Here is a 15,961-nt window from a genome sequence, read left to right as displayed (position 1 = left end):
AAAATAGAGCCCATAGTGTAAAAAAAAAGGAGGACAGTCTCACTCTGAGCAGGAGAGTCAGCAAACTTTATCCCCTAAAATGAAAAAAAGCAGAGATGAGTAGGAGAGAAAATAAAACAGACGAGAGGGCCATTCCATTTCTTTAATTTATCTAAAACCACTAGGCTATATCAGAATTCAAGTGCATTTAAATTGCCTTGCTGATAAAGTTGGAGGGATGAGAGATAGGAATTGTGCCAACTAGGTGGTTTTTGGAGCTCAGTGCAGCTAATATGCCTTGGGCCTTGTGCCAACCACAGACTGCTTGAGAACGTGAAATGGAAGGCTTACTGCTAGCAATGCCAAGCCTGGAGAGGACGATCGCCTTCAGGTACTTTTTTAAGTCAAGTCTTAAGGAATGCTTAATTAGGAAATGTGAGTCATGCTATAGAAAATGCTACAGACTGTTTTTATGAGTAATCACGTTTGGTGGTGGTGGGTTTGTAGAAAGCCCCACAGGGCCATGGTCTTCCTCTGCAGGATACAGATAAGGTGGCTTTCCTTATTTCTTCTCCACATTTTATTGGCTGTCACTGTTGTATGCCCTATAGCTTCCCAGTGCAACATAAAAGCAAAACTGTATTTCCACTCGACGTTTGCATAAATTAACAGAACGCAATACCTTTTTATGTTGGCTTCTTGTAGAAGGATTACTCCTGGCTATAAATGTTCATAAGGAAGTCTACAAGTACCATTATTTCTGATAACTTGCAAGGTCAGTGACAGCAAACTGGATCAAGTTTACTGCCACCTCTGAGAGGGCAGCAGTGAGGCAAAAATCAAACTGCTTGCAAAACTAAGGTGAGCTATAACACCATCTCAAAATCAATACATCTCATAGCCGTATTTCTCTGCATCATGGCAGAACTATCTGAGAGAAAGAATTACTAAAGTAACTTTCATAACTGAGAACCTAATTCATCCGTCAGTAAATGTCATTCACTGCCTGGCCTGGCTAATGCATCTTGACCCTGCGGAGATGTTGTAAGGTATTTGGAACACTCTAAAGAAATACGCTGCTCTTTGTAAAATGAATGAAGGTGAAGCCCACATTCGACTTTCTTCTTCAATCTAATAGCATAGCTCTTTCAGAAAACAGTTTTTTGTGCTTCTACAGCGTGTTTCCTAATGGCAGTGGTTACTGTTGCAGTAAAACAGGAAGCCTCATGTTGAATTGGCAGCCTAGCATTTGACGTGATTAAAGGATCAATTCTGTTGAGCACAGTTATTTAATAAATCGGAGTCCATTTTTCATTCTATTCATTATTTAGCAGAATTGGCATGCCTCACCTTCTCTCAAACATCTCTGACATCTGAATAAGCTCAGCTCCTTGTAAGAAGCAATTTCCAGGTTTTTCTATTAAACCTTTTATGTTTTGAAATTAATTTCTGCTTTGTTCAGAAGGGTTTTCAAACTGAGCCGTAGGCTATATGTGAGGTTAATTATGTAACACTTCAATCTAGCAATGTAGATGTACAGATTTCAGTTTGTGTAATCCTTCAAATGATCCATTGTGTGTTCAGAAATTTGTATGAAAGTGATTTTATAAGACTTTGAAGTTTTGCTGATTCATCCTTAGGTAAAATTTCACCAACTGAAAGATGACACCACTGAGACTACACAGTGAAATTACATAATCTAGCAGAGACAGGGATGGAGCACATCAATCACTTCACCTGAAGAGTCTACATTGTATATACTGTCTGAAATCATAAGCCCTCTGTGGTCATGAGGAGAGAAAGAGGGACATTATCTATTTGCAACCTACCCTTTTTAAATTTGCTTCTATTTTTACATGCATCTGTTTTTTATGTAAGCAACAACTAGGTGACTAAGAGAGAGAGGAGAAGTGAATGGAAGGCAGATAAAACTGAAAGACAAGTAACAAGAGCCAAAGAGAAGAAATGTACACTAACCACGATGGGGGTGACTAAACAAACAGCAGTGTCACTAGTGGGGAAAGGCATAGAAAAAGTGAATGTTTGCATACTGCATGTTCATCTTTGTTTCTCAGATATGAGCATTAGCTGAAATGGTTGTCCTTGAACTCAGGTCTGCACCAACAGGTATCACTGGGTAACAGACCGCCTTTCCACTGGTAATTACACGAGGAGGTCTACAGGAGGTGGCACAGGACTGAGCAGAATTAACATAAATCTGCATGTGTCACTGGGCTGGGCTGTAGCCTCTGGCCCTCTCTGTGACTCATGCTCACAATCAGCAGACAATTTGTTCAAATTTAATAAAATGGATAGTGAGAAGGTAAAACAATATAAATGGTCCTTTTGAAATCCACTGAGATTCCCTTCACTTTGATTCTGAAATCACACACACACACTGCTAAACACAAAAACCCACCTGCTGTCATGTACACATGCTGTTATTTCACCTTCATCAGCTAATATACGTATATTTGCATCTAGTCAGTCCATCCAAGTATTACTGAGGGGACGCTTTTGAAGTTGAAAAACTGAAATTATGTGCCTTATTTGTTTTCTCTTTAGTTTTCTTTTGTAAGTTGTTTGTCATAATGGTCTTATTGTTTTATAGCCTGCTGCTCAGCTTTGCTACCTGCTGAGGCGTCATGTTTGTGCAAGTCCTTAAGAAAAGCTTAAAATGACCAAATCCCATATAGAGTAGAATGCTTCAGTTGTGCGGTTATATACAATAAATGCACAGATACATATTTCTGCTTGTACTGGATGTGCATATGTAAGTGTATGTGTGAGGGTGCTGGCATGCTTATGCTTCTGTCCATAACTTGTGAGCAGTGGGACCCCCCACAGTGAGAAGTGTTTCTGCTGACAGGAGCATATTCAAGGTAATGGAACCACTCTGTTGTCCCGTAGCTGAGCGCTAAGGCAGAACTGAGTTCTGTCTCCTACTACACGCACCACTAAACCTAAAGATGACAAAACGCCTCACTGGCTGACTGAATCAAACACAATACAGCTGAAAAGAAAAAGAAGAATGAAGGAGAAACTGCTCAGATTTGTCATATTTTGCTTTCTAGGTTGGAAAGTTTGTATTTTCAATTGGAAAAGCTGTCTTGTCAATAACATGCCACTTAAAAAAAAAGTGTGTGCCATGTAAGAACACCTCTACAAGCACATAAAGTTAACAATGGAGCCGTAAAAGTAAATGTGTCACTCCTGTGTATACAGATACAGGCCATTATGTGCATGTCACCAAAGCAGGTAATGATATTCTAGCAATGTAGCCTGATAATGAAGAACAACTCAGTGGGATGACAAAATAAATAAAGAAGGGGCTGAATAATGTGAGTGGAATGAAAACAGATTCCACAATAAATGACAGGCTGCATTAACAAGCTATAAATTATTTCATTTGAATTTACATATTTCCATTGCATTTCATCACACTGTACAAATGAAACAACTCAGTGCAAAAGTGGATGAATTATTAAACAAATGAATTAGTGACAACTTCTTTAGCTCTGTTATAAAACTAGCGGTAGCTGACTGCACCTTGTCAGTCTCTGTGGAGACAAGTGCCAGCAGCCATAACTCACAAACCCACAGGGGTAGACTGTTAGCCAGCAGGTGTTGCTGGTCTCTGTGGAGGTGGAGTGGAGCTGTGCAGATAGGCATTGCTGGATGGTCCCAGAGGAGCAGAAAGACCCGATAAGTTGTGGCAGCAATATGGAATTTAGATTGGATGTCTGTGCTCTGAGTCTTGCAATGCCGGATTCTGTGGGGAATCTAACTGGTCACTGCTGTGGCAAAAGGATGATGAGGCCGCCTCGTGACTGGCTCAGAGAAGAAATTGATCCTCCATGACAACCACTCCACTGCTGTGAACCCCATGACCTCAATCTTAACACCCTCTTTAACTTCTTGTTAGTGATTTCATTACAAAACCTGCTGAGATCAAACACATTTCTGCATAAGACTGTAAAAAAAAATAACTGAGGCTGTTATGTCAAGGTTATGTCGACTCAAACGTGGGAACTGGTTTACTGGAACTGAAACGCTCCAATAATATAGTTATAAGGCAAACACAAATATGAGCACAACACACTTACAGTTAAACACACGCCAAAAGCTGTCTCCAGGGGGAGAAACAAAAGAAGAAGAAGAAGAAAAAAAAAGATGATTGTAAATATCATCCAATCAAGGAGAATAATTTATTTGCAGACACAAATTATGTTGTTATTGTTATTTTTGTCATTGTGGTGCAAAGATGCAAGCAGTTTTATTTCCTGATTATAATAAGAATTCACATGAATTCTAATGAATGTGCAGAAGAAAACAGTCCATAAACACACGCACACACTCCTTGACCTGGAGGGAGCCTCTGCTCAGCTCCCCTGGATATGCTGCTGTTCAGATCCTCAGAAGCCAGACAGGTGTGTGTGTGTGTGTGTTCTTCTACTTGCTATATAGTAAGGACCAAAAAAGGTTGTTTTTTTTTGGTTTTTGTTTTTTTGCTGCAAAGTGAGGACATTTTGGCTGGTCCTCACTTTCTGAAACACCTTTTTCAGGGTTAAGACTTGGTTTAGGGGTGAGGTTAGAATTAGGTTTAGTTCTGATGGCTAAGGTCAATGTAAGGGGCTATGCGTGTCAATGAGTGTCTTCATTAAGTCAGAAGTAAAAGTATGTGTGTGTGTGTGTGTGTGTGTGTGTCTATCTGTACACCAATCCACATTTGTGTTGTGGAATGACAGAACGTAAGACAGAGCAAAGCAAAGCAGAAACAGTTAGACTCACAGCTGCTATAAGTATGTGTGTTCTGTCCATTTTTACAAACCTTGTATAAGCGGCTGGCCTTTCTGAAAAGGTCCGCTGTACACCACCCGGTAATGTTTGACCTGGAAGCCAGGTACACAGTCCTCATGGCTTCCATCCTCTTGACCACCCACACAGGCAGCCTGCAGCACAGGAAACAAAGGAGAGGTCAGGTTAATACACACAGATGAATTGTTTCTGTTCAGATATGCCTGATAGGCATAACTAAATAAAATGCTTCTCTTTGTTACAGCCCCAGTGGAGTCTACAGGGATAAGGGAAGCAACACAACATCAATGTTCTCCTAAAGTAAAGCACCTGTTATTGTGGCAGTGGGCTGACAAAGTAATGGTTTAATTCAAACAATAAAATATAAGAAAATGAGGTGAGCAAACCAATAGATGGGCAGCGGATGGTGCCCAAACCAGTAAACAATCAAAAACAAACTTTCTAACTAAACTAATGGCTACATATCTAGAGACAGAAATTAAACCACACAGCACTCAGAGAGAGCAATCCTGCGCCAAGAGGAACTCAGTTTGCCCATAATGCCATAGCAATATTCCCATAATAGTTTCATCCTCATAATATGAAAACCTACTGCTGGCATTTGTAATGATGTTGAATGTTATTCAAGAAAACTCTTAGACATGACAAATATTCACTTGTTGGTTGGTTTAGGGTTAAAACAGGATCTTCCATGAGTGGACCGTGGGCAAAGAGGTGAAGAGGTCACATTTCTGGAAGTTAGTGCTCTGCTTGTTAAACAGCTGTTTGATAAACTGCTCATGCAGTCTCTGTTACTGGCTGATTGGTGAAGTATCACTATGGAGTGATACTTCACACAGCCCCTCTCTCTAAACACAGCCCCTAAACAGATACTGACACAATGCAAAATACAGTGCAAAAGCAAAGTAGGATGGTCCACGTCAACCCGTGAGGTTATGTCGGGTGATGGTTAAGGGAAGCACGGGGTGTGCCGATTGTTAGGTTCTGAAAGTCAAAATGCAGCTATAATGTGCAGCTGGGACACCAGCAGCCCCGTTGACAGGCTGTGTTCCGAATGAGATGTAGCTGCCTGGTAATAGAGCTAGCTTCATCAGATAACAAGTACTCACATCTTCAAAGATGTCTGAACAAATTCTAAATTGGCATTACTTGGGTAGACTGACCACATATCCTCAGTTTTGATGGGTGGTTTTTCACTTAAAAAATGTGAAAGCATAATAAAATGGCATAACACCAGTCCCACAGTTGAATATGATAACAGCTTTGAGCCTGGCTCAAAATCTCTGCCATCAGACTCTTGTCCAGCTGCCGCTACATAGAGCAGAGCATTCCCCAGCTGTGTATGTGCTCAGCAGCGCAGACATGCACTTTGGCCACATGGGGGCTCACATACAGTCAACAGCAGTCACCATGGTTACTACTATTACTTTCGGCTGTTCCTGTTAGGGGTTGCCAAATGTTCGCACCGGATGCCTTTCCTGACGCAACCCAAATTGGGATATACTGTATATATGCAGTCAGCATGGTTAATAATCTTTTAAAATATTCCTGTATCCAAAATATGGATAGGCAGCAAGAGGATAGACGCAGCAGCCTGTTTTGGAGTGGCAGCAGTACTGATGACCCAATCCATGGAAGGGAACCAATTCTATACTATAAATTAATATGGTGGTAATATGTACCCTAGTGTTACTTTGCTTTGAAATAAATTCCTAGAGTACATACATACTGTACATGTAATTAAAAACAAAAAAAAAGACTTGTTTCAGTGTGTAAAGTTAAACTGACAATTAATTGGGAGTATTGTTAATTAAAATGTAATTAGCCCCATTATTCAGTTTAGTTATTTAAGAGTTACAGTGATGTTAAATAAAAGATGACTATTACTTACTTCAGGATTGAATTTAAAAAATAATGTTTTCAGTGGCTTCTTTTTGTTCTCTTAAAACTGAAGGTCAAGATATAACCTGGCTGCTATTTAGATTTTACAATTAAATAAAACAGATTACAGACACTGCAGCACTGATTTTTGGCTTTTCATTGACCAATTTTCTCTGCAAAACATATTTATGCAATTTAAAAGATTATGCAGGGGAGCATAAGCACTTTAACCCCTCTTCTGCAAAACTATCTTCATTTAGAAAAGGGCAGGCATTCCCATGGAAATGGACTGTGCCCCATTTGACGTTCAGCTAGAGACCAAGTCTGGGTAGGAACAGAGCACAGTGGAGCAAAAATAACAATTCAGGTTGTACTGTATGTAGGCGTGTGATGCATTAATTCAAAGATATGCCTCATGGTGTTTGTGTTCGACTGCACTGTGTTTTTATTTATCATTTCACATTGTGCTATTTTCAACTGTGACCCATTTACAACTGCAGCTGAGTTTGTCTTTTGTCTTTTGTCTTTTTTTGTGAATAATAATGTAATGAAGTTATCAGCATATGTGGTTTTGTTTATAAAGGGTACTTGTAGAATTCAAGAGGAACACACTGTGGAATGTAAAAATCAAAGATTTATAGCGCTTTTTCCAAATCTGAAGGTAAAGGTTGAACTGGGGAAGATGGGAAGGGTGACAACATGCACTATGCTAATGTACATGCTGTTATTTATCTGACCAAGGTAATAGTCAGGTGTCATGATTCAAAAGATGGCCTACCCCTGAATAAATACAAATGAATTAATTTATTTATATAGTTTATGGAAATCTCCTGACACTCATGGGCACTTGTGACATGTTTTCTGTGCCTCAGGCTGTGGAGCTTGCTTTCTTTTACATTAAATAAATCTTTACTGTAGACAATTCTGCCAAGCTGCAAACTCCCCCTCAAGCTGCATACATAAGTAGGCGTCCAGACCAAAGACAGCATGGTGTGAAAAATAATAATAGAAAACATTTTTAAGGGGCTGCACTGGAGGCACCAGTGAGGCAAGAAAAGAAAAAATTAAAGTGACAGATTAATATGTCTGAAGGTTTATCTGACTGCAAAATATTACACAGTGTTCGACAAAATTATGAGTAGTATAATCTAATATTATGAGCTACTGTTATACAGTAATTGTGGAACAGTATCACAGGGAGAATCATTTTGTTTTTCATTGTTACAATCATGAGGTAAACAGGAGAAAAATGTTGCTGCTATCACAGCTGTTTTGCTGGCTGACCCTGTGTTATGATGCAGTGAGCTGGGCTTCACTTTTGACATATGTTAAGTTTAACAGATTGGATGCCAGGGCACTGTCCTTGCAGCACACTCTTCTAAGGCTGATAGGCTGAAAGACCTCTGGGTTGGCAGTCAGTGCAATAGGATAATCAGTGTAATGCTACTGTATAATAATACACAGAAACAAATGAAAGGCAATTTTCAGGTCTGTATCCAGTAACTCATACATACATTAAGCAAAGAAGACATGACCTGATTGTGAATGATGACTGGCACTCAGTCAGTCCTGCTTATAGTAAATTGAGTGGCTTTGCCTTAACTGCCAGTCAAATCTTTCTGCAGTAATGATAGAGGCTTCAGAGGAAAGCGTTCTCCATAGTGAAAAGCCTCCCTCATGCTGTCAGAGGGTAAAAAAAGTGACCTCAAGCTTTTTAATGTATTGGTAATAGCATTATTATACAATACAAATAACCACTTTAAAAACAGAATTGCCTGTTTGGCAAAAATTGGCAGAGATGTTACAGAAACTAATGCGCTAAAACAGCAAACTTTATGGATTTCTGCACACCCAACACTTTCAAACGATATCCTGGAAATACCCCAGTGTCTACAGTATGTTCATTTGCTTAGCAATGTGTGCTGAGAAATGAAAAGTGGCACCAAGGGAAGAAGGTAAAGGGCAAAGGGCCCAGTTATCATTAATAGATCCAACCAGCATTGTGTAAAGGTTTTCATATGGAAAACCTGGGAAATTGGACAGTACCACTACAGACCTAGGAGAAACATGGGAGATGATAAATGGATGAATGGATTTCATGCCTCAGTAGTGGTCACATTAAAATATTTTCCTCACACCATTCCAGTTAGTGTGACTGTGTTAAATGTTATGTTGTGTGAATGTTGCTTCCTAATAAAATGACTAAAAATGATTTAACAAATAATATTACACTTTGAAAAAAAGAGACAATTTGGGAATTGCTATCCATGCACAGTAGACACTATAAACTATACTAGGACTGGACCCAGTCATTTGACTATTCGGACATTCATTTGCTCAGTAGGTAATTGGGTTTCAGTTTTACTATTTGAATATTCAAGACAGCAGTACATTTTAATGCAGTTACATCCCAGTCATCATATCTTTTTACTCCTTCTTAAATAATTCACCTGAAGATTTCAAATGCTTCAAAAAAATAGTATATATAGGGAAGCTGTCTTGCTGTCTGTCACAGAGTAATGATCCTTTATAACATTCCCCTAATTTACTGAGGAAAGTGAAGTGATACTGATACATTATTCTGTAGGAAAATTACAGTTAAATGGTACTAAGTGTCATTTCCACCCGGACAAAAGGAAATAACATTTCAAGGTGTCTTACTAAATCATTATATAGGACTCATAAATTACACACAGTGTTTCCCATTTTGGAGTACAAGGAGAGTTAAAACTCAGTCATGTCATTTACTCTAACTATGGTAGTTGTCATTATTTTAACCCTGTAAAGCCTGACACATCAAAAAATAGCCAGAACATTCCAATTTTTTGGAACTGAGATGTTTATTAAACCTTTTAACAAAATCCAAAAGAAAATTCAAGATTCAAGATTTTTATTTGCCATTTATGCATAGACAGACAGTCCAGGCATATATGAATAAATGTGCCATATTATTTTGTTTATGTATTTATTTATTTTTTGTATCACATTTGATACATGGGCCAATTTTTTTTGCTCATAAACTTGCATAGCAAATATGATACAAATAGTTTCATAGGGTTAATATCAGATTAAATAACAATGACTTAAAGCTATTTCACATTTGTTTATGGGAACTGATGAAAACTACATTTTCTAGGCTTATGGAGGGAAAAACTAAATTACAGGCAAAGTATAATATTTAATTGGGTTTGGAATGACAGTTACAGTATATGATACAGAAAGTAAGTTATCAGACTTTCACAAAGCAGCATCAGGGCAGTCTATGGAGACCCAGTTGCCTAATGAACAAGCTTTGGCAGACATTCAGCCATAGAGGTCATGTAACGTCCCAGCAAAGTAATCACTGCACCTAGGGGACTTAGTGCTTTTCCTGCTGGTGTCAAAATGTTAATTCAGTCCTATCACAAGGCTTCCTGGTGGTAAAATGTGATTTGTTACGACCCAGCTCACTAGGGAAAGGGGAAGTACCATAAGTAGCCAGATGCAAAAGGTTAACTAAAGTTTTTTTTATTAATTTGACTGGGTTGTTTTACAAAGAATAACTGGCTACAAAAGACAACAAAGGGCCCAAACAAATCTAACAAATATAATCAAACAAAATGAGTAAGACACAAGTATCTCATAAACAAACCTAAGTACGCTGTACATTAAGTAATCTCTAAGAGTGATTACATATATGAGAGACACCGAAACAATAAGACATACAGAAAACAAAGACACAGAGTGGCGAGCTGCTCACATCAAATCACAGCTGAATGAGAGGTAAGTTGTGCTTTTAAAAAGGGTGAAACTAACTGCTGCTCTTAGACTGATCACAGGACTGGGATGCCAGTCCAATCAGAGAGGCCATGTTCACATTGTTTTTCATAGAGGTGCATGGGGCGGCGGCGGGTTGACCCCCAACCGGAAGGTTCAATTCCTGTTCAGCCCAGTCCACATGTCAAAGTGTCCTTGAGCAAGACACTGAACCCCAAATTGCTCCTGATGACCAAAGCAGCACTTTACAGGGACAGTGCTGCCATCTGTGTGTGTAGGGGTGTTGTGTGTTGGTAGCACAGATGGCTGCATTGGTTCTGTACCAGAGATCAATTCCTTTTGTGTTTAAAATACTTGGCCAGTAAAAGTGATTATCATCATTACTAAAGCACAGCCCTGTCCAATATTTCTATGGGGGATTATGTTCACTGTAGCTGGCACCAGCACAGCAAGGGGCTCTGGCGAAACATTGCAGGTCCATGCGGCAAAAAAGTTAGGTCTGGTTAAAGTTTTGCCGCTTTTGCCAACATCATCTGACAAAGGCATTGCACTGACTGATCTGGTACGGGGGGTGATTGGAGCATCAATACCCACATGAAGAAAGCTTTTGTTTACCTTGTTAGCATGCGCATTCACCGCTATTCACTGTCAAATTTAGACCACAGTTAATGCACCATAACGACATGCAATGTGTTTTCATTAGTTAGGGTACTGAATGTTAAACAGTGTTTTTTTATTCATCAGTGCAGACACACTAGTGGTAGAAATTGGTGCTAAGGTAGAGTAGGCTACATTAGCAGCATGTCTAACCAAAATACAATGGAAGTTCATGGCTGGAAACATGAATGAAGCTTTTATTTACTTTTTCATTGTCATTGTAACACATACAACAAAATTATGTTTGGAGCCGAGGGCCCCGGTGTGCATGCGCGCCACTATCATGGGCAACAGCCCAAGGACACTTTGCAGGGACCGAAATTTGAATCTTCAGCCTTCTGGTTGGGACACGACTGCTCTACCCACCATAACATGAAGCCACTTAAGTGGCAATGCTGAGAAAGACATTCACCATAACCCTAACCCTTTATCATAAGTCATAACCACTACTTTCCTAACCAAACCCTCTAGCCTCAAATCAACTTGCAACTCTAAAATTCAATTATTTACATGGTGGGAACCAGCATTTGGTCCCCATGAGGAAGGCCAAGTCCCCACAGCATGAGTGTGTAAACAGGTGTCAGCCCCCAGAATGTGAGTAGTACAAGGCCCACACAAATCCACATGTGATGCACCTGTAAACACAGCCCACACATCCCTCAGCAGCACTCAACAAAATGAATACCGGTTTTAATGTTCACTAAGAGGTTAATATTACAATCTAGCCCCAGTGGTGCACAGTAGGACACAGTAAGCAATTCAATACTAATGACAACGTAGTTGGCAAAGGGCATTATTACTGGGGACAATATTCTCCATCAGGGGACCATTTAAGACTATACTAGACATTTGATGGGTTATTTCATTCATGCCTAGAAGAAGGAATTGAGGCATTTTATCAACAATCTCCATCTTTACTGCTCTGAATAATGCTTTTTACACAAGAAGAATTAATTAAAACATAATCTCAAAGGCTGAAGAGACACATTGTGTGGATATTATTTTACAGAAGATCTATATCATGGCTTTCTTTAAGCTTTAGTGTTTGTTCATGTATTCATGCATAGGGATGGGCATCAAGTTCCATTTAAGTCTCCCATTCCAAATCCATTGAAATCATATGCCTCTAACATGAATGATTCCTCTTACCCTAACTGTGTCACACTTTTGCAAACTGTAGGGATGGAAAATGAACATATGGTGTCATCTTGCATCACAAAATTAGTAGTGAAAGTTCTTCACCCTTTCTCAAAAGGAAAAGGTAGGTTACTTGCTTTCCTAGAGGCCTGTATGTGACAGTTGACATACATCAGCTCGATTTATTTAGCATTTTGTACACAGAGATATTTCAAAGTGATTTATATAAGCAAAAATAAACAGAAACAAAATAAAAACTGACAAAGGAATCATTAAGGTTGTTGATACAGCAGAATTGATAACAACACAGATATCAGTAAAATCTTATCAATTCCCATTCTTATCCATGAACGCTTCTGTGCACATGTTTTCCTTTCATACCTCAGCCACTTACAACACATGTGGAAGGATTTGAGTCATACATGTGTTCAGCTTGCTGGCTATTTTAATGTAAATGTGGTGGGATTTCAATAATCGCCCCACAGGAATCATTGTGCAAATGATTACAAACAGCCACATCTGTTTCTTAGTGAACAAAACATGAGCATGTGTGTACCCACAGGGCATGAGTCAGAGTTTGACTTTCAAGACTTTCTGTGATAATTGATAGCTGGATCCTGACCTTGATGTGCAGCAGGGGGGGGAACAACAGATATAATAAAAACTTATAAAACAAAAATAGAATAACTACTGACAAGTTTAAAATACAATTTAATTGATTTTGTGTTGAAGGCATGCTGGTTTTACTTTGTGAGATCGGCCTATATTATATTGTACTATATTTTTTCTGTAGTCTCAACTTTTAAAAAGAACTTGTTTGTATGCAACCTGTCAAGTCTACACTAAGTGGGTTTTTTTGGCCATTTGATGGCAGTGGAAACAAACTATAAACACAGCAACCAGATGATTGTTTACAAATCCAGGAGACATGGAACAGTATCACACATTTGGAGTCTTGTTGAATATTCATTCTCCTAAAGCTTTGTTGTTGGTCTCTACAGACTCCTCATGAAAAATATCTGGCTATTTAGCTAGCAAATCCTCCACTCTGTTCCCCTGTGTTCACCAGCCACTTTACGGTGTCTGTCTGCTCTTTGGTGCTGAGCAGGTGGTGTTCATTGAGTTGAGCTGAAAACAGCTGCCTGTTGAGTCTGAAAATATCACCATGATAATGGTGAGAGTGACCCAAAATCTTTCACTTGTAAAAAGAAAAAAGAAAATTCCCACTCGCCCCACTTTGGGGAAGTCTTATTCCTTCCTACAAGCTCGGGTCCTCTACCAGAGGCCTGGGAGCTTGAGGGTCCTGCGCAATATCTTAGCTGGTCCTAGGACTGCACTCTTCTGGACAGAGCTCTCAGATGTTGTTCCTGGGATCTGTTGGAGCCACTCTCCCAGTTTGGGGGTCACAGCCCCCAATGTTCCTATTACCACGGGGACCACTTGTGCCTTCACCTTCCACATCTCTGTTTGTCCACCACTACTATGTCCAGTTGGTTGGCCATTACCAGTTTGTCAGTTTGTATCTTGAAGTCCCACAGGGTCTTAGCTTGGTCATTCTCAAACACCTTTGGAGGTGTATCCCATTTTGACTTTGGGACTTCCAGCCTGTACTCAGCACAGATGTTTCTGTACACTATGCCAGCCACTTGGTTATGGCGTTCCATGTACTGTATGTCCCATGTGCTAGCCTCATGCACCCTGCTGTTATGTGCTGGATTGTCTCAGGGGCATCTTTGCACAGCCTGCACCTGTGGTCCTGTCTGGTATGGTAGACCCCAGCCTCTAATGATCTTGTGCTCCGAGCCTGTTCCTGTGCTGCCAGGACTAATGCATCTGTGCTGTCTTTTAGTCCAGCCTTGTCCAGCCGCTGTTAGGATTTTTTGATATCAGCCACTTCTTCTATTTGACGCTGGTACATACTGTGCAGGGGCTTGTCCTTCTCTCAAGGTTCCTGCTATTCCTTCCCTTGTTCCTCTCATTTCTGCTGCCTTCTGGTAGTACAATCCCCTCAGTCCTGACTACCTTTCCTCTCCTTTTTACCATTCGACCACACTTATCCAGTCTGAATGACATTCCAATGTCCTGGCTGTAGATCCTAGTGGTGTGGATCAGTCGAGTCGATTTCTCGTTCACTTCTGGCATACAGCTTGATGTCATCCATGTAGAGGAGGTGGCTGATGGTTGCTCCATTCTGTAGTTGGTATCTATAACCACTCTTGGTGATGGGGTTCATCCCTATGCAGAACAGGAGCAGGGGACAGAGCATCTCCTTGGTAAATACCACATTTGATGTTAAGTTGTGCAATTGGCTTGAAGTTGGCCTCTAGGGTTGTTTTCCACATTCCCATTTAGTTCTTGATGAAGGGTCTTAAAGTCCTGTCGATGTTGTAGAGTTCCAAGCATTCCAGGATCCATGTGTGAGGTTCCTTTCTTTCCTCATTGCGCCTTTCTGCAATTCCGATAGCTGGCTAACTTCTCTCCATGTTGCCTTGATCTTGGTCTCTTTCTCCATGGAGGATACTGCTCCTTATGGTTTTTGTTGAACTTATAGCTAAGCATCTCAAGGATCACAGTCACTGTGGTGTATATGAGCTTGTTGGTTACAGTGATAGTAGTAGTAGGGATTCTTCTTAGTGCTGATTCACATCCTCTAGTAAACTATCAGAAGGCACTTCACTTGGTCTTGGTAACCAGCCATGGAGGTTCCTGGTGTCCATCTTGATCATGATCTTCAATCTCAGGTCAGCTGCTCTTGCATTAAGCTCATCTGGGCTCATCTGGTGCCCAATCTCTGATTGTGGGGGTGATGATATCTCCCCCCTGACCTGTCATCTTGTTGTCTTGGCTCCCCCTTGCTGTACTATTCGTGTTGTACTTTGTCAATATCTAGTTGTGATAGCAGGTGCTTCTTGCGGATGTTAGAACACTGAGCTACTAGTTGTTTCGATGTTAGTCTAGCTGATGGGTTTCAAAGTATCCATAGGTCTCACATCCTTCGTATGTAACCCCTCTCGCTGGGGTTACTTGTACACTAACATTCCAATAGCTGTTCTCATCTCTTGTCCATGAATGTCTTGCTCTTGTTCCAATAGCCCATTTCTCATCAGGTTCTCATTGGTTCCTCAACACCTGATGCAGACCTTGTTGGCCCGGGTGACGTCCGAGCCGGTGTGACTCCTGTGTTTCCAGCTCTCATTACCAATAAGATAGGCAGGTAGTATTAAGGGCCCACGCTGGATATTGGCCGCAATGTGACCAGGGATCAAACCCCCAACCTTTTATACCAAAGGGTGTGTGTGTGTATGTATATTGTAATAATCTGATTATTCTGTAGATCACAATATTTTGGGTTTTCTTTATTTACATGAATGTATTTCATGTCACTATAGTGATGCATTAAGGTATTTACTATATTTCATCATGTGATAAACAAAAAAAAAACTAATTTCATAGTTCTATTATAAAAGGTAAAATAGGCGTTTGCATACTGTTAAAAACGTTTTATGTGTGTAGAGGATTTATAGTTTGTTTATGAGTTATGGAAAACCCAGATATATTTCATTTCCTGTTATTTCATGATGTTTGAATGTGCCACAAAGAAAAGACAACCAGAAATAGAGAGTAAGAGGAACAGAAAAAAGAAAAAAGAGAACTGGACAAGTCATGGCGATGGCCACAGAAGGCATGGGTCCATAAAAGTTTTAAAACAGAGAAAAGGGGTTAGGATTGACCT

General features: G+C 40.0%; 1 protein-coding gene across 2 annotated transcripts in view; it reads right to left on the bottom strand.

Moving 5' to 3' along the window:
• Positions 1-15,961, bottom strand: part of cdh13 (cadherin 13, H-cadherin (heart)) — a 403,886-nt gene that overhangs the window by 292,354 nt on the left and 95,571 nt on the right. For both annotated transcript variants that reach the window (XM_020603006.1, XM_020603005.1), the window contains exon 2: positions 4,811-4,931. In XM_020603006.1, coding sequence (XP_020458662.1) covers positions 4,811-4,931 — 121 coding nt within the window. The remainder of the gene's footprint in view (positions 1-4,810; positions 4,932-15,961) is intronic.

The sequence above is a fragment of the Monopterus albus genome, unplaced genomic scaffold (assembly GCF_001952655.1).
Source record: "Monopterus albus unplaced genomic scaffold, M_albus_1.0 scaffold59.1, whole genome shotgun sequence".
Lineage (NCBI taxonomy): Eukaryota > Metazoa > Chordata > Actinopteri > Synbranchiformes > Synbranchidae > Monopterus > Monopterus albus.
This window is presented reverse-complemented; position numbering and strand designations above follow the sequence as displayed.